This window comes from Camelus ferus, chromosome 13 (genome assembly GCF_009834535.1).
Source record: "Camelus ferus isolate YT-003-E chromosome 13, BCGSAC_Cfer_1.0, whole genome shotgun sequence".
Lineage (NCBI taxonomy): Eukaryota > Metazoa > Chordata > Mammalia > Artiodactyla > Camelidae > Camelus > Camelus ferus.
In genome coordinates this window covers 26,759,762-26,786,091 of record NC_045708.1, presented here as the reverse complement: position 1 = coordinate 26,786,091, position 26,330 = coordinate 26,759,762, and the positions used below count along the sequence as shown (strand labels likewise).

Genomic DNA, 26,330 nt, shown 5'->3' with positions numbered 1-26,330 from the left:
AAACAGATTCATCTTGGCTTGGATCATCTGTCCAAACCACAGTCAACTTTTTTTAAATTTATTTTTAAGTTTTTTATTGACGTATAGTTGACTTACAGTGTTGTGTTTTTCAGGTGTAGCAAAGTGATTCAGATATGCATACATATATGTGTGTGTGTGTATATATATATATATATATATATATATATATATATATATATATATTCTTTTTCAGAGTATTTTCATTATAGGATATTATAAGATATTGAATATAGGTCCCTGTGCTATACAGTAGGTCCTTGTTTTTTGTTTGTTTTATATAGAGTAGTTTGTATATGTTAATCCCAAACTCCTAGTTTATCCCTCCCTACTTTTCCCCTTTGGTAGCCACAGTTTGTTTTGTATGGCTGTAAATCTACTTCTGGTTTGTAAATAAGTTTACTTGTATCATTTTTTTAAAGATTCCATATATAAATGATATCACATGATATTTGTCTTTGTTTGACTTTCTTCCCATAATATGATAATCTCTAGGTCCATCCATGTTGCTGCAAATGGCATTATTTCATTCTTTTTTATGGCTGTGTAGTATTATATATATTAATATATATATATTTATATATATATATAATTAATATAATATTTAGTATTATATATATAAAGTATATATATATATCAACTTCTTTACCCATTCCTCTGTTGATGGACATTCAGGTTGCTTCCATGTCTTGTCTGTTGTAAATAGTGCTGCTACGAATGTTGGGGCACATGTATCTTTTTGAATCAGAGTTTTCTCTGGATAAATGCCCAAGAGTGGCATTGCTAGATCATACATTAACTCTACTTTTAGTTTTTTAAGGAACCTCAATACTGTTCTCCATAGTGGCTGCACCAGTTTACATTCCCACCAACAGTGAAGGAGGGGTCCCTTTTCTCTACACCCTCTCCGGCATTTATTATTTATAGACTTTTTAATGATGGCCGTTCTGACTGGTGTGAGGTGTTACTTCATTGTAGTTTTGATTTGCATTTCTCTAATAATTAGCAATATTGAGCATCTTTTCATGTGCCTATTGGCCATCGGTATGTCTTCTTTGGAGAAATGTCTTCTATTTAAGTCTTCTGCCTATTCCTTTTTCTCTTGAGTATTCTTGCCAGAAGTTTATTTTATTGGTTATGACAAATAATCAGCTCTTGAATTTATCAATTTCACTGCTCTATACTTTTGTCACTTATTTTATGGTTTTTATCTTTATTAATACCATCCTCCTGCTTTCCTGAAGTCTTTTTCTAGGTGAGTTCAGTGCTTAGTTTTTATATTATAGTTTTAATATTTTAAGCCTATAAGTTTTCCTCTCAGTGTAGCTTTGGTCACATCCAGTATGTTTTTTTTTTAAATTTTATTTATTTATGTATTTATTATTGTATTACTTTTTTTTATTTTAGGGGGAAAGTAACTAGGTTTATTTTTTCAGAGGAGATACTGGGGATTGAACCCAGGACCTCGTGCATGCTAAGCATGCACTCTACCACTTGAGCTATACCCTCCCCCCTCCAGTATGTTTTTATATATAATATATCACATTGTTAGTACTGTCTTTTTTTGTAGATATAATTCACATACCATAAAATTTCACGTATCTTTTAAAGTGTACAATTCAGTTGTTTTCCCTTTGCAACTATCGCTAACTATCTTGTTCCAGAACATTTTCATCACCCCCCAAAGAAACCCATTAACAGTCACTCTCCATTCCTCCTACCACCCTCCGGCCCCAAAAACCCACTAATCTACTTTCTGCCTCTATGGATTTGCCAATTCTGGGCATTTTATATACATGGAATTATACAATATGTAGACTTCTGTGTCTGGCTTTTTTCACTTAGCATAATGTTTTCAAGGTTTGTCAATGTTTAGCATGTATCAGTATGCCATTCCTTTTTATGGCTAATATTCTAGTGTATGAATATATCACAGTTTTGTTTATTTATTCAGTTTATAGACTTTGGGCAGTTTCTACTTTTTGGCTATTATGAATAATGCTGCTATTTACATTCATGTACAAGTTTTTGTGGAAACATAGGTTTTTCAGTTCTCTTGGCTATATACTTAGGAGTGGAATTGCTAGATCACATGGTGTTATAGACAGACTTGTCTCCCCTAAATTCATATGTTGAAGCCCTAACCCCTGGTGTGATTGTATTTGGAGATAAGGCCATTAAGGAAATAATTAAGGTTAATGAGATCATAAGGGAGGGGCCCTAATCTCAAGGACTGTTGTCCTTACCAGAAGAGGAAGAGACATCAGAGCTCCTTTGCTCTCTCTGTGAAAACACAGAGGAAAGGCCAGGTGAGGACACAGCAAGAAGGTGGCTGTCTGCAAGTCAGGAAGAGAGCCCTCACTAGAATACAAATATAAATCTGCAAGCATCATCTGGTATTTCTAGCCTCTAGAGCTGTGAGGAAATAAATTTTTGTTGTTTAAGCCACCCTATCTGTAGTCTCTTGTTATGGCAGCCTGAGCTGACCAATACATATGGAAACTTTTTATCTTTTTGAGGAGCTGCTTAACTTTTTGAGGAATTGTCAAACTGTCTTCCAAAGCAGCTATACCTTTTTACATTCCCACCAGCAATGTACAAGAGTTCCAGTTTCTCCACATCCTCACCAACACTTGTTATTGTTTGTCTTGCTGATTTCAGCCATTCTAGTGGCTGTGAAGTGGTAGCTCATTGCAGTTTCAATTTGCATTCCCCTAATGACATCTTTTCATGTGCTGGGTTTTCTTTTTGTCATTGAGTTATAAGAGGGTTTTTTCCCCCTAACATATATATTCTGGATACTAGACCTTTCCTAGGAGTGCTGTATAACAAAGCACAAAGAATTGGGTGGCTTAAAACGAAAGAAATTTATTGTCTCACACTCTGGAATCTAGAAATTTGAAATCAAGATGTCAGCAGGGTCGTGCTCTCTCTGACTGCTCTAGGGGAGAATCCTTCCTTCCTTCTAGCTTCTGGTGTTTGCTGGCAGTCCTTGGCCTTTCTTGGCTTGTAGGCACATCACCCCAATCACATGGCCCTCTTTATCCTGTGTGTCTTCACATCATCTTCCTTCTATGAGTGTCTATCTCTCTGTCTAAATTTCTCTCTTCTCATAAGGACACCAGTCTCACTGGATTAGGGCCCACACAAATGACCTCATGTTAACGTGATTACCTCTGTGAAGACCCTATTTCCAAATAAAGTTATATTCTAGAGGTACTAGGACACACAGTTCAACATATAACAACCATTATGATACATGATTTGCAAATATTTTCTCCTACTTTGTGGGTTGTCACTCACTTTTTCTCCAGTTGAGATATAATTACATTTAACATAATATTAATTTCAGATATACAACATAATGATTTGATATTTGTATATGTTGTAAAATGATCACCACAATAAGCCTAGAACATCCATAACCCACATTGTTACAAATTTATTTCCTTGTGATGAGAAATTTAAAGATCTACTTTTAGCAATTTTCAAATATATAGTGTAGTATTGGTAACTCTAGTCACCATGCTGCACATTACATCCCTAGGACTTATTTATTTTATAACAGAAAGTTTGTACCTTTTGACCACCTTCACCCATTCTGCCTGCCCCTCACCCTCCACCTCTGTCAGCCACCCGTCTTTCACTTTCCTGAGTGGTATCCTTTGAAACTCAAAAGTTTTAAATTTTGATTAAGTCCACTTAAATTTTTTCTTTGGTTGCTTGTGCTTTTGGTTTCATATTTAAGAACCCACTGCCTCAGTCAAGGTCATGAAAATGTAGACGTATGTTTTCTTCTAGTATAGTTTTGACTAAGATTATTTTAGAGAATGTGTTTTAATTTCTGGTTGACTTGCTTTCATTTTGTCATCTTTTTGTTTCGCATTTTACTGCTTCATGTTTAGAGAAAAAAGGTTGGTACAATTTTTTGCTTTTTAAAGTAACAATTGAGGTTTTCTTTGTGGGCTAAGATACAGTAAACATTTTACGATTCCATGGCTGCTTTGAAGCGATATGTATTATTTTTGAACTGGGATGTTTTCTTTCTCTTTCTCTCTCCATATATAGCGTGGGGGGGTAGGTAATTGGGTATATATATATATATATATACATATATATATATATGTATATATATATATATATATATATATAGTATGACAGAGGTTTTATATATATATATATACATTTTTTTTAAAATTTTTTTTAATGGAGGCATTGGGATTGAACCGGGACCTGGTGCATGCTAAGCATGCTCTCTTCCACTGAGCTATACCCTATCCCCACCATTTCCTTCTTACTGTCTACTTGATGTTCCAAAGACTAAGCAGTTTAAACTTCCCATTCTGCTTGTGATTTTGTTAAGCTCCTTATACTTATAATGAATTTTCTTTTCAATTTTGCTAATGTGCATTTAGTTTCCCTACAAGCCTTTCTCACCTTCTTCACTTTAATCTCATCCCATTCTGTTTCTTTTTCTTCTCCATCTGTTTTCTCTTCGTGGCCTTCTGTTTCTACTTCAGGAAGCTGTGTTTTCTTTCATCTTCTTGAAGATGCCAGACAGCCTCCTCACTTGTTCTTCTAACTGTCGTACTAAATGACTCTTAAAGATCTGCTCCTCCTGAGTCTTCAGAATAATAATTTTTTTGCTTATTCAGAAATATTTTTTCATATGCCCCATTTTTGGTGTTTCTGTTTACTTGTTCTTGAACATAGAAACAGCTGATGCTTGCAGAAACAAAAAACCAAAAAACCAAGATATATGAATTGTCCTTCGGATTGGTTTGTAAGGCTTTTAGCTGCAAGTAACAATACATCTTAATCCAAATGACATGCAACTGGCATGATCTCATAGCTTACCTAAGAAGAGTAGAATTAGAGCTTTGTTAATTAAGCAGCTCAACAGTGTTCTTGAGGACCCAAGTTCTTTCTGCCTCTACACTCTGTCATCCTTATAACAGGCTGGTTCCCTTAAGGTGGCAGGTTGGATGCAGCAGTTCCAGACATCACATCCTAACCATGCAGGGCAGAAAAAGAACTGTTTCTTCCTTGCAGATGTCTCTTTAAGAGCAAGAAATCTTTCCCAGAATCCTTCCTTCCCTTAGGTGGTTTCTCATTAAGTTGGGCAGAACAGGATTATAAACCCAACCCTAGCCCAATTATTGGTAAAGGGAGTGAGTGCACGCAGGTGTTTTAGAACCATCAGAATTAACCTGAGTCACCTGGGGGTGGGGAGACCCTGAATCAAAAACTGGGCTCAGTCAGCAGGGAAGGGGACATGGCTGTTGAATAGATTTCCAATAGTGTCTTCTGTAGTCTTGGTACCACTTGGGTGCTGGCTGAACCTTCTACCTCTATATCCTAGCCATCTGATAGCTTTCAACAAATGCTTTTAAAAATGACATTTCTAGCTCTTTCCTTTCCCTGCCCTCTATCTGCATGTACAAGGGATTGTGCCACTTCCTAGGATGTTTCATCACTCTTCTCCCTTTGGTACCTACACCTTGTCCGGGATCTGCCATCTCCAAGTGCATTTAGGCTGAAGAGGCTCTCTCTGGGAACAGGGAAGAACACTTTTCCTCCAAGACAACTAAGCGATAGCATGATGCCTGTGAGTTGTCCCGTTGACAAAGACTTAGCTTTTTTTTTTTTTTTTTTTAAAGAGTCAGACAGTGGGAGGAATGATAAAGGATCTTTCAAGTTATTTCTAGGATGGGAGGCCATGTCACTCTGTGGGCAGCATAGCCTGGGGGGTTACTACAGTTGCATTTTTCAGTCTATTTCCATTGGTTTTATCACAGGTGGAAATATGCAACTCTGCTCCCCCTCCCTCCAATCTGGCAATCAGCCATCAAGACTAGTTTATGGTGATGTTCTGTGTTTTCAACTCTTTCTGTATCTTTAGGTATTAGAATTTGGGAGAGACTGGAGGTGAGGGCTGCTAGATGGTTACCATTTAAAACTGGAAGCCGCATTCACGCACTTTTCAAAGAGCAAGCCATAGAAGCCCTTGTCTCCACTTCCTTGGCCCATTGCCACCTGCTGCCGACTTCCCCTCAATCCCCTGAAGTCACCAGGAGCCTCCACATTGTTAAAGCCAGTGGGCACTTTGAACCATCATCTTCCCCTGTCTCTTCTCAGCATATGACACTGCCCGCCAGCAGCTCCCCTTACAGATTAACTTGTATTTGAGTGCTTGCTCTGTGAAGGGTATTGTGCTAAGCTCTTCATACGTATATGAATTTATGTATACGTATATGAATTTACTTCATCAAATTCTCACCGCAAGCCTAATGAGGTCGTTATTGTTTGCAACCTACACACGAGGAAGCTGAGGCTCTTGCTTGAGGACTAGAGGTTAATAATGGAAAGAATCGGGAGAGAACTTTCCTAAATGTTCTCTTCCCTGGGCTTCTGTGGCCTGGTTTGCTCCTGGTTTTCTTCCTACCTCTCTGGCTCCTCCTTTCCAAGCTCCTCTCCCTTTGCCTGCCTCTTAAATTTGGTTGTTTTGGGGGCTGATTTCCTGAAAGCGTTTCCTTCTCTCTTTCTGTGACTTCTCCTGGGCAGTTTCTTCAGGTCACCTTCCACTGGCTCTGGGATCTCCATCTCCCTCCCAGATACCTTCTGTGAGCCTCAGAACCACTTATCCGGCTGCCTTTCCAGCATCTTCTCTTGGGAACCCCTCTGCTCAACACACCTAAATTGAAGCCATGATCTTTCCTCCCAATAACCTGATGGTACCTGCCTTAGTTCCAGCATTATTGCATCTTTTTATGTTTGTTTGTTTGCTACTGTCCTCCCAACATTATCTGGACTAGACTAGTGGTTCTCAAAATAGTCTGCACATTGGAATCACTGAGAAGCTTTTAAAAAAAAAGATACTAATGCCTGAGTCCCACCCCATAGAGATTATGATTTAATTGACTTGGGTTGTGTGATCTGGACATCAATTTTTTTTATTGTGGTAAAAAACATATAACATAAAATTTACCATATTAACCATTTTTATGTGTATAGTGCACTAGTGTTAGCTATAGGCATGTTATTGTGCAAAACACCTCTAGAACTTTTGCATCTTGCAACATTCAAACTCTATGAACATTAAACAATTCCTCTTTCCCCCGCCCCCAGCCCCGGCAGCCAATATTCTACTAAGAGTTTGATGACTTTAGGTATCTAATATAAGTGGAGTCGTGTAGTATCTGTCTTTTTGTGACTGACTTATTTTACTTAGCATAATGTCCTCAAAGTTGATGTTGTAGCATGTGATGAGATTTCCTTTTTTTAGGCTGAATAATTTCCCATTGTATATCGAGACCATGTTTTCTCTCTTTTTTCAGCTTTATTGAGATGTAATTGACATATAACATTGTATAAGTTTAAGTTGTACAAGGTGATGATTGGGTGCATGTGTATATTGTGAAATGATTACCATGGTGAGGGTAGTTAACACATCCATCACGTCATGTAGTTATGTTTCATGCTTGTGTGGTGAGAATGCTGAAGATCTCTCTTAGCAACTTTCAAGTGTACCATACTATACATTAGATCCCCAGAACTTACTCATTTTACAGTTGGAAGTTTGTATTTTGGGCCAACATCTCCCCATTCCCCCATCTCCTAGCTCTTGGCAAAAACCAGTCTACTCTCTGTTTCTATGAGTTTGGCTTTCTTAGTTTCTACATAAAAGTGAGGTCATACAGTATTTGACTTTCCATGTCTTGTTTCACTTAGCATAATGCCCTCAGAGTTCATCTGTATTTTTGCTAATGGCAGGATTTCTTTCTTTTTTTAATGGCTTCATGACATATCATTAAATATATACATATAATAATTTTCTTGTCTTAATCCATTCATCCGTCAACAGACATTTGGTTTGTTTCTACATCTTGGGTATTGTGAATAATGTTGCAGTGAACATGGGAGTGCAGAAATCTCTTCAAAATTGTGATTTCATTTCCTTGAGATACAGACTCAGAAGTGGGATTTTTAGATTACATGGTAGTTGTATTTTCATTTTTTAAAACAACCTTCATAGTGTTTTTCACGGTGGTTGCACTAATTTACATTCCCACCAACAGTCCACAGGGTTCCAATTTCTTCACAGCCTTGCCAACACTTGTTGTTTTCTATTCTGTTTTGTTTTTGATAGTGGCCATCCTAACAGATATGAGGTGCTATCTCCTTGTTTTGATTTGCATTTCTCTAATGGTTAGTGCTATTGAGCATCTTTTCATGTGCTTATTGGCTATTTGCATATCTTTTTTAGAGAACTACCTATTCAAGTCCTCTGCCCATTTTTTGGAGGGGAGGTAATTAGTTTTTTTTTAAATTTATTTATCTTTTAATGGAGGTACTGGGGAATAAACCCAGGACCTTGCGCATGCTAGGCACGCACTCTACCACTGAGCTATACCTTCCCCCAACTCTGCCCATTTTTAAATTGGGTTATTTGATGATGTTGTTGTTGTTGAAATGTAGTTTTTTTTTTTAATATGCATTTCCATGTTTATTGTAGTTTGCAGTAGTCAAGATACAGAAACAACGTAAGTGTTCATCAATGGATGAGCAGATTAAAAAATATATATATATATACACATACACATACATACAATGGAATACTACTCAGTCTTATGAATTGTAGTTCTTTTTATATATTCTGGACATTAACCTCTTATCAGATATGTGGTTAGCAAATATTCCTCCCATTCCATAGGTTGCTTTTTCACTTTGCTGATTGTTTCCTTTACTGTGCAGGGAAGTTTGGTTTGGAGCCATTTTTCTATTTTTGCTTTTGTTGCCTGTGCTTTTGTCATCCTATCTGAGAAATCATTGCTAAATCCAATATCATGAAGTTTTCCTCTCTATTTTATTCTAGGAGTTTTATAGTTTCAGGTCTTACATTTAGGTCTGTAACTCATTTTGGGTAAATTTTTGTGTGTGGTGTAAGGTAAGGGCCCCACTTCATTCTTTTGCATGTGGTCATTCAATTTTTCCAGCGCCATTTATTGAAGAGACTTTCCTTTTCCCATTGTGTGGGCTTGGGCACCTTTGTGGAGAAGCATTTAATCACATATGTAAGGGTTTAGTTCTGGGCTCTCTGTTCCATTCTATTGGTCTATATTTCTGTCTTTATGCCAGTATTATCACACTGTTTTGTTTACCATAGCTTTGTAACATTTTGAAGTTAAAAAATAAGAGACTTCCAGATTTGTTTTTCTTTTTCAAGCTCATTTGGATTATTCACTGTCTTTTTAGAGTCCATATGAATTTTAGAATATTTTTTTCTATTTCTGCAAAAAATGCTACTGCGATTTTGATAGGAATTGCATTGAATTTATAGGTCACTTTGGGTAGTATGGACATTTTAACAATATGAAGTCTAAACTCCATAAACACAGATGTCTTTCAATTTATTCGTGTCTCCTTTCTTTCCAGCAGTGTTTTGTAGTTTTCGTGTGCAAGTCTTTTGCTTTTTTAAATTTATTTTTTGGTTAATTTTTTAATTTTTTATTTTTGATGCTAAATATTTTATTCTTTGTGATGCTATTGTAAATGAGATTGTTTTTCTTAATTTCCATTTCAGACTGTTCATTGCTAGCATGTAGAAAGGCAGCTGATTTTTACATTCAATTTTGTATCCTGCAACTTTGCTCTATTCATTTATTAGTTGTAACAATGTTTTTTCGTGGAATCTTCAGGGCTTTCTACGTGTAAGATTATGTCATCTGTGGACAGAGATCATTTTTACTTCCTCCTTTCCCATCTGGATGCCTTTTATTTCTTTTTCCTGCCTAACTGCTCTGGCTAGGACTTCCAGTACTATGTTGAACAGAAGTGGCAAGAGGAGGCATCCTTGCCTAGTTCCTAATCTTCAAGGGAAAGCTTTCAGTTTTCCACCACTGAGTGTGATGTTAGCGTGGGCTTTTCATATACGGCCTTTATTATGTTGAGGTAGTTTCCTTCTGTTCCTAGTTTGTTGAGCATATTGCCTCTTGACCAGACCGTTGGAGTAGTTAAGTAGCTTGTCTTCCTGCTGCCTGTGCTCTCTAATGTCTCCAAACCACAGAAAGTGTAGAAAGATCCTGGGGGATTAGAACCAGCCACCATGAGGGAAGCTGGAGTGTAGGGGGTGGGCAAGCAGCCCGTGGCCTGGTGCTTTCCTGTTAAGAGCCAGGAAGCAGAGAGCAGTGGGGTGAGAGCAGTCTCCTTTTCCTCTAGTCTCACAGAATTTATCCCTCAGGCCTCGCCCCTCAGGAGCCTCTTGCCCCGCCCACCGCCGCTTGGCCCCGCCCCAATTTGCTCCCACAGCCCCCACCGGTAATCCCCGCCTGTCCCGCCTGTCCCGCCTTTCCGCCCCCTAACCCTGCCGTGCATTCCGATCTGAGTCCAGAACCTGGCATTACTTACTTTCAGCGCCCTGGGAGGAGGATGAGATCCGCAGGGACCGAGTGGAGCCCCAGAGTGTGTCCCTGTCCTGGCGGGAGCCCATCACTGGAGCCCCGGGGGCCAACGGCACGGAGTATGAGATCAGATACTACGAGAAGGTGAGTCCGGGTCTGGGAGGGACCTGGGGCTGCATTCTCGGCTGTGATCCGCCCCCCTCTCCCGCTGGCTTCCAACAGCTCCTCCCAGCCAAAGTTCTTTCTTTCTAAACATCTCTTTGGGCTCCCTAAGTGGCCTCCCCAGCTGGCGTTTCTTCCTGTCCCCTCCACACCATGGACCACACTGCTTGCCCTCTCTCCCCAGGTCTCCATTCATCACTGGCCATCTTCTCCATTTTCACTACTGTTGCCTAGTGTTTCCAGTTGACAAAAAGCCTTCTCTGGGGGCTGACCGAGATGTCGTGTGGTAGAATCATGTACATACAATTTGCAACCTTTTTAAGAAAAAGAATGCAGAAGTGTATTGTTTCAATTTTTACAAAAAAGTACGACTGTGGGAGCAGGCTGCTAGGTCAGGTGGTGCCCTGTGGCTGGCAGTGAGCTGGTGAATGTTTAACGGCCAGCTCTATAGAACAATGAGCGTATGCATTGTTATTATAATTTGACTGATGTGAAGAATGTGTAACCCATCATTTGCAAATAATAACAGAAAATATACAATGTTCCTTATTGTAAACTCCATATCGCCAATTGATTCTTACAGGATAATACTCTGCACTGATTTTTGCTGACCTCTTGTATCTATTGTCAGTCTGTGGTTTGACAGAGGGAGTTACATCCCAGCCCACGATCTCTTTTCCCCATAAGTTTATTGTCTTTGAATTTGATATGCAATCTGCGATTACACTGATTCTTTCCTTGGTGCAAATTGTGTTCATTAAAGCGAAACCTTGCCTTCTACTTAGCAATACATGTGTCAGAACTTCACTCCCTCCTCAGTGACTCTAGGGACGTCTTTGCTGAATCAGATAACGGTTTTTGAATAGGAGAAGTCTGTGAGTTGGGAGCAGGCAAGGTTGAATAGGAAGGAGGAGGGACTTCTGAGTCCCTGTTGGGAGTATGACCCGAGCAACCTGCAGGATGGGGTGGCACTGGCTGAGGTGGAGAACACTGAGCAGGGGGAGCGGGTTTGGGACAAGAGGGTGAACTTGGTTTTGCTCATGGAGTATTCAGGGGGCCAGGGGACATCCAGGTGGACTCACAGGTCTGGTGCTCCAGGGAGAGGCCTGGCCTGGGGAGAGAGAGAGTTGGGAGCTTTCAGCATAGAGATGGGAGCTGAAGCCAGGGGATGGGAAGGGATGACTGTGGGAGGTGGTGATGTGAGTGAGAAAAGTGGTCTGGACAGAGCTCTGGGGATCCCTGATGTCTAGACGAGGCGGGGACAGTCACTGGGAAGGAGCTAGGCATGCAGTGGTTGCTTAGAAAGAGATCAGAGCACAGATACAGTCCCAGCGCTGAGCTGGGTGGATGCTCCCAGGCCCTTCAGGAGTGTGAATTTGCTGGGAACAAAAACCCTTGAAAAGCAGAGCCAGTACAAAAAGGGCTGTGTGTTTGAAAGGCTTCAGAAACATCTCATGGGGCCCAATGACCAGTAGCATTGCTGGAGTCACAAACTCTTCATCCTGACTTCTCTCCACACACGAGCCTCACCTCCGCTGCAGGTTGGCTTGCTCACAGCATCTCACGGCTGCAGCTGCGAGGCTGGCAGCCACGCTCCTTTCCCCTTCCCCGCCACCAGGAGCCTGCCCCATCCCAGAGGTCCTGCATCAGTCTACCTTACTGTCTTCCCCCGATTTGTTCAAATGCCTGGAAGGGAGACTCTGACTGGCCCAGCTGGGGTCAGTCTGCCCTGATTCCTGCATACTGTGACGAGAGAACTGGGGCCACAGGTATATGGGAGGCGCACCTCTGGGGGTTGTGCGTATAGCAAGGCTCTAAAAAGGAGTTGTGGGCAGAGACGAAAGGACGGCAGTCTCTCTAGCACACATGCCGTCATCAGATGTGTTGGGGGCAGCGTGGTGTAGAGCACAAAGCACGGGACCCGAAGGAATTGAGGAGGTGTCACCGCGACCCTTCCCCGATGTGACCCTTACCTATAAAAGGAGATAGAAATGCTGTTGTGAAGGTTGTAGAACTCAGCTCCTATAGGGTCGAGCCCCACAGCTGGCAGTGAGTGGCCCTCAGTGACAGCTGTTGCTGTCCCCACTCTCTGGAGGGGGAGAGGGGCTGGGAAAGAGCCTCTCTACTGGTTTGCACCCGATTCCTTGTCTGTGAATCTGTGCCTTGCAGGACACTGTGAAAGTCAGAGGCCAAGGGGAAGGAAAAGCTCTGGGAACCAACAAGGGCCGGGCAGGTGTCAGGGCTCATTTTCTTATTCTTTCCTCCAAGGGTTCAGATCACCCTCTGGACCACCAGGCCCTGATGTCCTTCATCCTGGCATCCCTGAGAAGGCTAGCACCTTCTCTAAAGTTTCTCTTACTCAGAGGTGGGACTGTTCTCAGCTATAAGTACCACTGGGTATGAGTGGGAACTCGTGGTAGAGAAAGGTGTTGGGGATTCCGTGGAAGAAACCCATAAGATTCTTCTCAAGACAAACGGGATGCCCCCTAAGGGTACTTCTCCCACCTCCCTGCTCCTTTTCCCTCATCATCCTCCCAGGAGCATGGGCCCGGCCCTGGGCCTGGGCCTCACTTCTCGGTTCCTCCCCAGGGTCAGAGTGAGCAGGCTTACTCCACGGTGAAGACAGGGGCACCTGCAGTCACCGTCACCAACCTGAAGCCGGCTACCCGCTACGTCTTTCAGATCCGGGCAGCTTCCCCCGGGCCCTCCTGGGAGACCCAGAGCTTCAACCCCAGCATCGAAGTGCAGACCCCAGGGGAGGGTAAGTGACATGGGCAAGTGGAGAGAAAACCCAGCCCGCGGCTGGAGCATGGAGGCAAATTGAGGGGGATTATCTGTGCAGTTGAGGGAATCTGCAGAAGTTTACTTACAGCATAATTGATGATTGAATTTGGAATCCAGAATGTAGTGCCTATTCAGTAATAGAAGTTAGACTGCGTACCCATCCTGGAGGAACTCACAGGGGAGGGGTCCATGAACAGCTATAACCCAGGTCTCAGCTGGTGTCTCCCTGCCTCTTAGGACCTCCTGTCTCGGCTAAACATCATGTGCCTTTTCCAAGATTCCTGCTCTCTTCCTGGGAGGAGTTTAGTCTCCTGGTCACTTCTTGCTCGTGACCACTAAGTCTTCGTTTCCATTCTGCTACTTTCTCTCTGCCATGATACAGACTCAAACAGGGGACCCTGTCCCTCCTCCCACTAGGCCTTAGAGTGTGAAGTAGAGAGGTCAGGCCCAGCTCACCCTCTGGACTGCCAGGCCCTGAGGTCTGGCACCCTAGCATCCAGCCTTCCCTGAGGGTTGAGGCACCGGAAGGGGAGTTGCAACTGCCGCGATAAAGAAAATCAAACACGGTGAGAACTGCACACTCTCAGCGGGGGAATTGTATGGTATGTGAATAATTTCTCAATCAAGCTGTTATCAAAACAAAAGAAAACAGTTGCTGAACATCAGATATCCCGATTCTAAAGCAGCTCCAGCCTCTCTAGGGCATTGTGCCGCCCTCTCCTCCCTCTTCTGCCCTCCCAGTTCCTCTTCTCCCCACCCGCCCCCACGCCCCTTCCTGATGCCTGCAGAGCACTGAGCGCTCTCTTCTGCTGCTCCCCTGCTGCTAACCCAGCCCTTGGGATCTCACCTCTATCTACCCCGTGCAGCTCGTGAAAGTATTTTCCCGGACAAAGGCAGTTCCCCCTAAGAGGCATCCTGGCACCAGCTGTCAAGATAATCATCCTTTCCAACCTGCTACACGAGTCTAATCCAAGATAGGAAGCGTTCTGAGCCCAAAGGGAGGTGGAGATAAAATGTTGAGGGAGTCTGAGTTCTGGGAAGGAGACAGCACTTCTCGCTCGAATGCCTGTCTCTGCCAGACCTCAGCCAGGTGCAGGCAAGAGGAGATTAGAGCTGGGTCTTGAAGGCTGGGGAACATCTGAGTGTGTGGAGGTGGGCAGGGAAGGCATTTTGGATAGAGGAAGCCATCCGAATGAAGACTCGCGGGTGGGGCTGGAGTGGGTGTGGCGGAGGGCAGGAGCTGGGGGCCATTGGCTAAAGAGGGCTGATGACTTCTGTTAATTTGGTGCTTCTCAGTTGGTAGACACTGCCCAGCTCCCGGCCTCCTTTGCGGTGGCCCCTGGCTATGTGGAGTGGTTCTTCCAATCTGCAGAGCACTTTTTCCATTGAGCTGTGACCCCAAATTCCAATCACAATGAAGAGCCATGCTGTATTAGTTACCTAGTGCTGTGTAGCAAATTTCCCCAAAACTCAGCGACTGAAAACAGACATGTATTATCTCATTGTTTTTGTGGGTCTGGAATATGGATGCAGCTTAGATGGGTACCACCTGCCTCAGGTCTCACACAAGGCTATAATCAAAGTCTCCTCTGGGGCTGCAGTCACCTCCAGGCTTACCTGGGGGAAGCGGGGCATCTGCCTCCCCACTTGGGCTCTTGCTGGCTGTTTGCTGGAGACAGACACATGCCTCCTGGGCTTCTCCAAGGGCTATTCATAGTCCAGCAACTAGATTCTTCCAGAGACTGAGTGAGAGAGAGAGCAAGAGGTTGCCCAAGATAGAAGCCATGATCTCTTGTAACCTAATGTTTGAATGACATCCCATCACTTTTGCCGTGTTCTGTTCATTAGAAGCCAGTGACTATGTGCAGCCCACACCCACGGGGAATGTATACCAGGAGGTGGAGGTTCCAGAAGGGCCATCTCGGAGGCCACCAACCACAACCACTGTTTATCTCCATCCTCCATTTCTGTGTCCATGTGGACACCGCATTTCAAACAGTCCAAAATTCCACCACCTTCTGCCACCAGCCAGACCCTGGACCTTGTTCCCCTCCTCTGGAAACGTGGGCTCTGAAATCCCCTCTTTGACCCTGACCTTGTTGGCCTCTAACTCTCCCTTCCTCTTCTGTCCCTCCTGACTTGCTCTGTGACATCCTCAAAGCAGTTCTTGGGATCTGACCTCATCTCCCAGTCTCTTAGCCATCTGGCCCTACTGCCGTCTCTCCCGTCTCTCCCGGTCTCTCCCGAGCCACCCACCGCAGATTCTCCTGGCAGAACAGAAACACTCCCCGGTTCTGCTGGTCCTCATTCCCCAGACATCATGCTGCACTCGCCCCCCCGCTTGTCCCCAGACTTGGATGTCTTCCTCTGTCCCACTCCCAGGCTGCCGGCAGAGGTGTATTTTCCTAATCTCAGTTTAGTCTTCAGGGGTGTGCAGCATTTCCCCCATTCTTGACAGTTACCCCAAACCTTCCCCTCTCTCAAGCACCTTCCCTCCTTCCCTGCTCCCCACCCAGCAGATACCCTCATTCCTTTCCCCATGGGCAGAAGCCCTGTCCAAAGCTCCTGACTCCCTGCTACCCTCAGGATAAAGCTCACACTCCTGGCCTAGCATTGGTCTAGTGTTCAAGGCCTTTCACGTTCTGTCTCCTCCCCCTGTTCCCTTCATCTTCTCACCCCCTCTTGCTTCATATCTTGCCACTCCCCGCCTCCATACAGTGGAGGTGCTATGGGACTCCTGCAGTGGGGTGAGGACAGGAGTCTGTCCTGGGGCTGACCCAGGAGCCTGGTCCCTTTCCTGCCTCAATGTTGTGGTTTTACTCCCAGCCGCCTCCAGGTCCAGGGACCAGAGCCCTGCAGTCGTCGTCACCGTGGTGACCATCTCAGCCCTCCTCGTCCTGGGCTCTGTGATGAGTGTGCTGGCCATTTGGAGGAGGTAGGTGGCTGGTCCCAGCCTGGCTGACCCCTGGTGGGCCGCATCTCCATGTGCATGAACACGTGCTCACTGGCACCTGTATCTGGACCTGCACGTGCACGCATGCGGATTTGCACACCCCTGTGTCAGTACAGGCATGGCTGGCACACGGCCCCTCCCCCGCCACACTGCTGCTGCGGCAGCCAGCACTGCAGCAAGCTCTGCTGCTTTGGGATGAAGGGGATTTAGCTCCTTAACTCATTAAATGTCAGAAGGCATCGCTGAGGATGGAATCAAGCACCGGCTGCTCTGGTGTGATTACGATCCTCCTGAGGCGCTCAGAGGCCCCCAGCCCCTGCCCCCACGGGATCTGGAGGCCCTTGAACACAGGCAAAGGGAAGAAAGGCAGAAATTGTGTGTGTGTGGATGTGTGTGGGAGAAGGGAGGACATGGAGGGGAACTCATAAGCCAGAAACCCCCAGCCCCCAGTAGAAGGAAGCTTGCAGCAGAGTGGGCAGAGAAAGGGATGGGAAGAGGGGGAAGATGGGGAGCTTGGGTCTGGTTCAGTGTAGATTGCAGCCTTCCGCACCCAGCAGAAACCTCATGGTGTATATATGCCCCTTCTTCCCAGGGCCACGCTGCCACATGCAGAGGCACCCCAGGCAGGTTCCAGGCTAGGGCTGAGGTCAGCAGGCGGGAGAGGTTGGCAAGTCTACAGGCGACGGGCTGGAGTAGGGGGAGCAGAGGAGAGAAATGGGCTGGCTGGGGAGCCACGTGTCAGCATCCTGGGGTTGCCTGTGGGCTGGAGGGACAGAGAGATTTCACTTGGCACAGACGGGACTATTTAATTGGCCTTGAATGACGCATTGCAGTGGCTGAGGAGGAGCGGTCCTTGACCCTCAGGTCTGGGAGCTAGCTCTTTCCCGGGGCCAGGTGATCCAGAAAGGCCGAAGCTCCTTCCTGTCCTGGTGGTGAGCTCAGGGGCTCAGGGAGACAGGAGGAGGACAGGGAAGTGAGGCAGCTTCCCAGGAGTGCCTCAGAGACAGATGCAATAGAGCAGGCAAAGTGAGCCAGCGGTGGATTTCAAAACCTGCTCAAGATCTAACAGCATCAACATGGGGAGAATCAGCACTGGTGGACAGAGAGGAGTAGCTCTCCGGCAGGCGTGGCCCAGCTTTGTAACGTTTTCCTCGCCCATCTCCTCTCTACTCTCTGCAGGACCCTCTGTGCAGTGGCCTCTTCACCTCGCCTTTCCCTCCCCAGTCCATCCTGGCTCACCCTGCTTCTCACTACAGGGTGTCATCCAGTGGAAAGTTCTCGTTTTCTCTGCCGCTCCTCCATCCACTCAACGTTGTCCCCTTCATCCTTCCCCACCTCTCCCAGCTGTTCCCCTGGTTCATGGACATCCTGCCTCCATGCTGGGTGACTTCAGTAGCCATTGGACGACCTGCCCCACCCCTTGGGCTCTGGCTTTTCTGACTTCCTTGTTTTCAAGGGTTTCCTCTCCTGTTCCACCTCAGCCGCCCTCTCCCATCTCCTGACGGGGACCTAGCCATCACCCCAAATGGTGACTCCAGTTCTGCTTTTGCCCTGCAGACCCCCCGTCCTCGCAGCTCCCTTCCTCAGCCACATCTGCCTCTCTGCACCCATCCTCTCCCTCCTTTTGCTCTAAAGGAGGTGCCATCCTCCTTGCCGGGATCAGTCCTTCTACCTGTGACCGAACCCACCCCTTCCCACCATCTCAGGAGCCTGTTACTATTTATAATGTCCCATTCTTCCCCATGTAATAGCTAACATTTACTGAGCGCTTAGTAAGCTCTTTGCACCAGGGCTATCTGTCTTTATCCTGATTTTATTAAAGAGAAAACTGAGCAACCTGGTCCCACAGACAGTGATTGGAGGAGCTGGAAACAGTCTGTGCCATCGAAGTCCACAGTCCACGCGGGTGACCACCAGAGTGACCACTTCATCCTCCGTGACAGCCTCTCCCTTTTCCTACTAGTACCGAAACATGGTCCTCTCTCCAGTCTCCCCTTGTCCCGCCTCCTTGAGCCATCACGTGACCTCTCTCCTCCACTCCACTTTTTCTTTCCTTGGTTCCTGTGACAGCACCACCGGCCAACTTCCCTTCTTTTTCCCTCCAGTGTCTCTTGACGGTTCTTTCACAATCACCTCATGGCTTCCTTCTCCTCTCCCCAATCTCTAAATGGTGGGGGTCCTCAGACTTGTTCCTCGTCCCACTTCTCAGGCTCCTTCCTCTCCCTGGACAACACTCCCAGCTCCAGAACTTGTATCTCCAGAGCAGACCTCTCTTCCAAACTCCAGACACACGCATAGCTGACTCCCTACTCACTGACCATCCCTGCCAACTCAGATGTCTAAACGAGAACTTGTCATGTCTCCGTCTGGGTAAATGGTACCCCACGTACTCCGCTGGGCAAGCCGGAACACCACGAGTTGTTCCTGCCTTCTCCCTTTCCCTTTCTGCCTTCCAGTGATCTCCAAGCCCTGTCACCTAAATGTGGCTCGAGTCCTCTGACTTTTCTCCGTGTCCATAGTCACTCCATAGAGGGAGCCACTGCCATCTCCTGCAGAGACAACAGCAGCAGCTGGGAGGATCTTTCTAAAATGCAAATTGAACCACCTCACTCCCCTGCTCAGAACCCCTCAGGGGCTCCCCCGCCCCTCCCCCCCTCCTCCAGAACAAAAACCAAAGCCTTTATCTGGGCCAGCAAAGCCCTGCCTCAGGGGACCCCAGATGCCAGCCTGTGTGTGACTTTGTTGATTATGATGCAGTCCTTTGGTCCATGGCTGCCTTTGTCTCAGGAAACCATCCTCATGGCCCCGGCCATGCGAGGGCCATCTGTTATGTGTTTCCACCGTGCAATGCCCTTCTCCCCTGCCTGGACCTGTGAATGGCTTTTGGTTCACTTGCTGAGTTTTGTTTTTTCTTGTTTGTTTGCTTTTTCCTTGACTAGACCAGAAGCTGCCCTGGGGTTCAGGATCTGCCTGTTTTGTTCGGCTATAGGCCAGGGGGCAGCTTGGGCATAAAGTCAGGGCATGGATTTGGCTAGCGCTGAAGTTACAAGAATTCATTTTGTCTCAAAGTGAAAATAACTCGGAATGCTGAGGGGGTGAGGGTTTAGGCCCGGGGCCAAGGTTATATGTGTGTTGTGGGGAGAAGCATCAAACCAGCAGGACAGCAAGGTCCCTCCCCAGGGGCACAGACCTCGTCCTTTCAAAGGGACAAAGAGGTGCTGCCCTGAGTACTGGTGAGATGGGAAGGGCTGGGACACCCGCTCCAAGAATGACTATGCACCACTTCCCCCACCCCCAGGCCCTGCAGCTATGGCAAAGGAGGTCGGGACGCCCATGATGAAGAGGAGCTGTATTTCCACTGTGAGTTGTCTGGGCCTGGCTGGGGCAGGGCAGCTACCACCCCGCCTCACTCTGCAATCCTCTTCCTCGCTGTCATTGCATAAACCCCTATCCCTCCAGCCAGGGAGGCCCCTCTCCTCACATGCCTCTCCTCTCTGCCTTCCCAGTCAAAGTGCCGACCCGCCGCACGTTCCTGGACCCCCAGAGCTGTGGGGACCCGCTACAGGCTGTTCACCTGTTTGCCAAGGAGCTGGATGCGAAAAGCGTCACGCTGGAAAAGAGCCTTGGGACAGGCGAGCTGGGCACCACGGAAGCCCTGTCTGTTGGGAAGCCCCGCCTCTGCCCCTTCCCACCCCCTCTAGAAGCCCCTCCTCCACTCCGCCCCACCTCTATCCTGTAAAACCACCTTTACCCCAAGTCCCGCCCCTGTTGCTGGAGGCCCCTCCACCACCCAGTCCCGGCCCTGTCCAGGAAACCCCACCTCCACACCTAGCCAGACCTCTGCCCAGCAGGGTCCCTGGGGAAGGAGGTGGCAGAGGCATCAGTGACCCTGCCTGCTTTCTCTCTGCTGGTCCTCAAGGTCAGAGTTCCCTCCTTTCAGGCACTTTCAGAGGTGGCCTCTGCAGACTGCCACTGGCAAAAGTTTAGTCCCAGGCTTTCTTGGGGCAGTGAGGGGGGCCTTTACAAACTTAGGTACCAAGCATACCTGAGCGCTAGTCCTGGCCAGCTGTGTGACCAGGGGCATGCCTCTCTTCTGCTCCGAGCCTCAGTTTCTCATCCGTTAAATGGGCACACTGTCTGCCTCCTGGCTTCCCTTCTTCCCATCTACAAATCCTCAGTCCCTGTGCTCAGAGAAGGCAGCCACTTTCACCAGGAGCCTGACGCTCTTCCCTGGCACCAGCAGCAGACCCTCTGGGCAGAAGCCAGAAAGGGGCAGTGTGGCAGGACAGATGTCATCGTCACCCTTCCTGAGTCATGCTGGGCTTTCATAGCCTTCCAGGTGCTGGCGTGTGCAACATCTTCCCTTTGAAGCTTTGGAATTTCCTGCTGAGGCAGGCGGGGAGGTCTCCCCATTTCACAGAGAAGAAAACTGAGGTCAAAAGAGCGAAAAAGCAGAAGCCCACTTCCCACAGCAGATACTCAGTTTACTAAGATTTGAACTCAGGTGCCCTGAGTCCTGGGCCAGAAATGGCCCATGATCCAGAAGCTGCTTTCTCCTTGGCTCACTCTGCCCAGGCTGGCCAAGGGGGTGGCCTCTAGGGTGGTGTCTGACGTGTGTTTCCCCTCAGGGCGGTTTGGGGAGCTGTGCTGCGGCTGCCTGCAGCTGCCCGGCCGCCAGGAGCTCCGCGTGGCCGTGCACACGTTGCGGGAGGGCTGCTCCGACTCCCAGAGGCTCAGCTTCCTGGCGGAGGCCCTCACCCTGGGCCAGTTCGACCACAGCCATGTGGTGCGGCTGGAGGGCGTGGTCACCCGAGGTAGGGCCCGGGGCTTCACTGGGGTTGGGGGGAGATGGCAGGGTGGGAGATGGGGTGCCCCCAGGCCCTCCACTCAGCTGTGAGAGGGAGCCCCACCCTGCCCAGCATGGACAGCAGGGCTCAGCTCCCTTTCGCTGCCCTGGGGTGGCCTCTAGACGTGTGGTGATGTTCGGTGAAGGTGGATCTCTTGGACCTTCAGTGATCTTTCTCAGTTAAACTCACTGCAGCTCCTAATCTTGGCCTTTGTCCCCCTCAGACTCTACCTCTTGTTCTTCAGCACAGAGAGTCCTTGGGAGGGTGGCAAGACTGGGAACTTGGCCTTGGTTCTGGCCATCGTGGCCGGGTCTGAGGCCCAGGTTGGGGGAGCATGTGTGTGTGCAGAGGGCAGCAGGCACCTTAGTGTGTGTGCTCCCTGTCCTGGGCACAGGAAGCACCTTGATGATTGTCACCGAGTACATGAGCCACGGGGCCCTGGACGGCTTCCTCAGGGTGAGTGGCCTGGGCCCCGGGGGTGCTGATGATGAGGCTATTCTCAGTCTCTCACTTTTCCTTTTGCTGGGACTTGGAGTTGGTCTTCTTCCCCATTGAGGTGTCCACTGGCCAGGCTGACCTTTCAGGTCATGGGACAGACGGAAGCCCAGAGAGGGCCAGGTGACTTCCCCGGGGTCACACAGCAACAGGGGAAGTGAGAGTGCAGCCCAGCCTCGGCCTCCTCCTCTCTCACAGCGGCATGAGGGCCAGCTCGTGGCCGGGCAGCTGATGGGGCTGCTGCCCGGCCTGGCGTCGGCCATGAAGTATCTGTCGGAAATGGGCTACGTCCACCGGGGCCTGGCAGCCCGCCGCGTGCTGGTCAGCAGTGGCCTCATCTGCAAGATCTCCGGCTTTGGCCGGGGACCTCGGGACCGAGCAGAGGCTGTCTACACCACCATGGTGAGGGATCCCCATCACCGGAGTCCCCAGCTCCCCACTTCCCCCCTCCCTGCCGGGTCAAGGTCACTCCTGCCCCTCCATGCGGTTGTCCATGCCAGTGTGGGTGTGCCTTCCCTAGGTGAGCAGCAGGGAGGACAGCAGGTGGGGCTGGATCTGGGGCTCTGCGGGTGGGGAAACCTGGGTGTGACCCTGTCCCCTCCTGCCCCTGACCTGCCTGCCTGCCCACAGAGTGGCCGGAGCCCGGCGCTATGGGCCGCCCCTGAGACACTTCAGTTTGGCCACTTCAGCTCCGCCAGCGATGTGTGGAGCTTCGGTGTCGTCATGTGGGAGGTGATGGCCTTTGGGGAGCGGCCCTACTGGGACATGTCTGGTCAAGACGTGAGTGGCACCATTGTGGCTCCAGTTCCTCGCTCTCTGATCCTGTTGCCCTCTGACCTCAGACCCCAGCTCCCTGACCTCTGCTCATGGACTCTTGACCTCTTAGCCCCAGGCCCCTCTTCACTGTCTTCTGATTTCCAGTCTTGCCGGGCTACTACTTGAGTCTTTCTTGGAATGGGGCGTGTGTGGGTGTGTGTCTCGGGGGTACCTAAAACCTCCTGTCTGTCCCCACCTCCATGGCCCAGGTGATCAAAGCTGTGGAGGACGGCTTCCGGCTGCCACCCCCCAGGAACTGCCCCAACCCCCTGCACCGACTGATGCTTGACTGCTGGCAGAAGGACCCAGGGGAGCGGCCCAGGTTCTCCCAGATCCACGGCATCCTGAGCAAGATGGTGCAGGACCCAGAACCCCCGAAGTGTGCTGACACCACCTGTCCCAGGTATAGCTGTCACCTCACTTGTCCCAGGTACATTTCCATCTATCCCCACCCATACCAGATACAGCTGAACTCTCATCTGTCCATGAATCGCCTCCCCACCTGTCCTACTCCACCTGTCCAGGTACGACTGCCCACCCAGTTGCCCCATATGATCTAATACTCCCACCTGCCTTAGGCACATAGGACTTTTCACCTTAGTCACTTCTGCGTGTCCTGGGTTTTGCCCCATGTATCCCAGATACAATGACCACATAAATAAATGTGGTAACAGTCCTAACAAATCTGTAGTTCCAATATTATGTAAGTGAAATTAGCATTAGTTGACCCCAATATGAGTCACCTCCCAAACTGTCTTAGGTATAGCCTCCCTCAAGACTGTTTCACATACTCCCAGTACCGTTAGCTGGCTCCTGCGCCACGCACTCTCCGCCTGCCCGAGTACTGTGACTCCTTGCCTGCTCTGAGAGTGCTGGTCCCCATGGGAGCCAGGTCTGCCCTGGGGTTCGGTCATCTTCCCCTTCTCCTGTCCTTTCTCAGATGGCCTCTCCTCAGGGGACTGACAAGGTCTGGGCACCAGGTCCCTGCTGTGGACTGACTGCAGCTGCTCTGCTTCCCAGGCCTCCCACGCCCCTGGCGGACCGTGCCTTCTCCACCTTCCCCTCCTTTGGCTCCGTGGGCGCGTGGCTGGAGGCCCTGGACCTGGGCCGCTACAAGGACAGCTTCGCTGCTGCCGGCTATGGGAGCCTGGAGGCCGTGGCCGCCATGACTGCCCAGTGAGTCTAAGAAACCCGGGGCCCTGCCCCTGCCTGCCTGGGAGGCCCAGCCTGTCCTGATTGCAGGCCCTTCCCTGTCCAGGCTGGGGGAAGGAGGGCAGAAGCGGGGTGGGGCCAGCTGGGTCTGACCCACCCCTCTTTGCAGGGACCTGGTGAGCCTGGGCATCTCGTCTGCGGAACACCGGGAGGATCTCCTCAGCGGGATCAGTGCCCTGCGGGCCCGGGTTCTCCAAATGCAGGGCCAGGGGGTACAGGTGTGAGTGGCCCCGCCCTTCCTGGCCAGGACCCCAGGGGGGCTCTAGCCCCCTAGCCCTGCCAGGGATCCTGGCAAACTGTGCTCCACTTGTGTGTAAGTGAGCGCTCTCTTCCTCCACTTGGGCCCAGAGCTTGTGCGGGGCCATGGTTCCCCCCATTTCACTGCCTTTTCCTCCCATTTGCCCCAGTCTGAACACCTTGGCTGACTCAGTCCCTCTGGCAAAAAGATTCAAAACCTGGGGAGGACCCCTGAAATTATAGTGGGAGGAAATTCAGGGTCTCAGAGACCAAGGTGGGCAGGGGCAGGGAGGAAGACGTAGCTTTAAATCACCCGGTTCATGCCCCTCGGTCTTCCACACCCACTGGGATCTGGGGCCTACCCCAGTGGGTGCCCCATTTTCCCACAGACCATTGGCCAGCAGCCAGCATGGGCCCCTGATGTGCTGAGCTACTGTTAGACCTCACAGTGGCCACAGCTGCCTGGCAGCCCATTATGACGGGCCACGGGTCCTCAGCTCCCTCGGCTCCAGCTGGGACGTCTGGACCCTGGTCCGGAGGCCCAGGCAGGCAAAGCTGGTGCTGGGTCAGGGGCTGGACCCCACAGGCCCTAGACTCAGGAGCTGATTTCTGCTTCCCCTACCCTTGGGCTGACTGTCTGGGGTGAGTGTGAGGGTCCTGGTGCTCCCGAGGCCCCTCTAGGCCTCCCCTTTGCATTCTTTTTATTAACTCATTGGCCAGGGTATCTGGGAAGAGCACGAGGGGAGGTGTTTTCTCCCTGGGGCCCCAAGAGCTTTGCTCCCGAGGCTTGGGGGTTGGTGAGGATATGACTCTCCAAGATAGAGCTTCTCTCTCTTAACAGGCTGGTCTGACACTCACCGTACAGGTGGGAAAACCAAGGGCCAGAGCTGGCGTTGAACCCTTGTTCCCAGCTCCCTATCCAGGGCTGAGGTTGGCTCTGGAGAGTCCTTAGTCCTGCCTTGTAAAACCAATACTCTTTCCCGGGGCAGCCCAGGAAAGGTAACCCAGCTCCGCCCCCTGCACCACCCAGCCTCCCATGGAGTGCCTCCTCCCTCCAACCTCTGCGGAGCTCTGGCAGAACTGACTGCACTGAGCTGACTCCAGAGGTCCTTATCCAAGAGGGCTTCCCAGAGGCAGGTGTAATGATGAGGCCAGGGTTTTCATAGGACAGCAGAAAGGCAACTAGTTCTGGATAGGGTCACCCCTGACATATGCCTGCTCTGGATTTGGCTGCGTGCGATAGGGGTTGGAAGGAGACCAAAGCTGCAGGAAGGGGTGAATGAGACACAGCCAGTCCTTGGAGGGCTCAGGCAAAGCAGAGAGATGAGTTCAGGTTCCTAGAAGTACTATACGTCCCCCACAGGAGACCTTGGGGCCTGTAGGCTGGTGGGTGGGAGGGGCAGATGGATGCTCTTGATGTGTGTCTATGGAGGGCTGGAAAGGTTCCCTGGCTGGGAGTCTGACGCATACATTGAACAGGGCCTTGGAGGTGGTTGGGGGAGGGCTCTTTCCTGAGGGTCGGTGGAGTTTTCCACAGGCCAAGATGGAGAGCCTAGGATACGAGGAGTCCAAGCAGAGGCACCAGCATGAGAAGGAGCCTGAGGCTGGAAGATGCAGCACATCTTTGGGGAGCACCCAGTTGTGGGGGGATGGTGCCTCCCAGCAGTGCCTTTGGCCTCGCTCTGCCAGCAGGGCAGGAGTCCCTCCACCACGTCCCCCATCTCCTGAGCACCTGCCCCAGCTCAGTGTCCTTGGGGGCACTAGGGGAGGCCGAGATACTGCTTCCACCTTTGACAGGGCTGGAGGGCCCCACGCCAGTGCTCTCCAGGCTCTGCCCCCACTGCCCCCAGGGAAGCCTGGGAAGGACACACCAGCATCCTATCTCAGTGGAGGGAGCCTCATCCCTGTCTCCAGCTACATCATACATCAGTCATGCTCTGAAGGTCAAAGTGCCCTCCCCACGCTGTTCCAGAGTGCCCTGGCTATGTTGGCAGGACTTCGGTGTCCAGGGTAGACCTCCCTTTCACTGAGTGAGGTCCCAGAATCCTGAAGGGTCCCAGGTCTCAGCCCTGCACAGGTGCCGGCGTGATGCGGGCTGATGGCTCCCTGGGAGCCCTCTACAGATCTATTTTTATATGGAACTTATTCACTGGATAGAGAGAGGTGGCCTGCAAGCCCCCAGCACCCCTATCTGAGCCCATCCAGGGAGGGAAGGGGCTGGTTGGGGGGTGGGGGAAGTGGTTCCATTAACTAATTCTGGAGATGTTTTTATATTTCTTGAGTTCTATATGCAGGACAAAGTAATAAAAACTTGTCTGTGATATGGTGCCTCTGTCAGTGACAACTGCGTAACCATTAAGTAATATGTGTGGGAGTGTTTCTGCCCCCCACCCCGTGGGGAGGGGT

At 49.2% G+C, this 26,330-nt stretch overlaps 1 protein-coding gene across 1 annotated transcript in view; it reads left to right on the top strand.

Moving 5' to 3' along the window:
- The window catches only part of EPHA10 (EPH receptor A10), a 39,417-nt gene extending 13,205 nt beyond the window's left edge, over nucleotides 1-26,212 (top strand). Inside the window, exons 6-17 of the mRNA XM_032495995.1 lie at nucleotides 10,432-10,562; nucleotides 13,170-13,341; nucleotides 16,191-16,299; nucleotides 19,616-19,677; nucleotides 19,824-19,949; nucleotides 20,946-21,131; nucleotides 21,559-21,620; nucleotides 21,858-22,061; nucleotides 22,290-22,439; nucleotides 22,685-22,878; nucleotides 23,496-23,651; nucleotides 23,797-26,212. Of these exons, the coding sequence (XP_032351886.1) occupies nucleotides 10,432-10,562; nucleotides 13,170-13,341; nucleotides 16,191-16,299; nucleotides 19,616-19,677; nucleotides 19,824-19,949; nucleotides 20,946-21,131; nucleotides 21,559-21,620; nucleotides 21,858-22,061; nucleotides 22,290-22,439; nucleotides 22,685-22,878; nucleotides 23,496-23,651; nucleotides 23,797-23,911 (1,667 nt within the window). The 3' untranslated portion in view covers nucleotides 23,912-26,212. The remainder of the gene's footprint in view (nucleotides 1-10,431; nucleotides 10,563-13,169; nucleotides 13,342-16,190; nucleotides 16,300-19,615; nucleotides 19,678-19,823; nucleotides 19,950-20,945; nucleotides 21,132-21,558; nucleotides 21,621-21,857; nucleotides 22,062-22,289; nucleotides 22,440-22,684; nucleotides 22,879-23,495; nucleotides 23,652-23,796) is intronic.
- The last annotated feature ends 118 nt before the right edge of the window (nucleotides 26,213-26,330 follow it).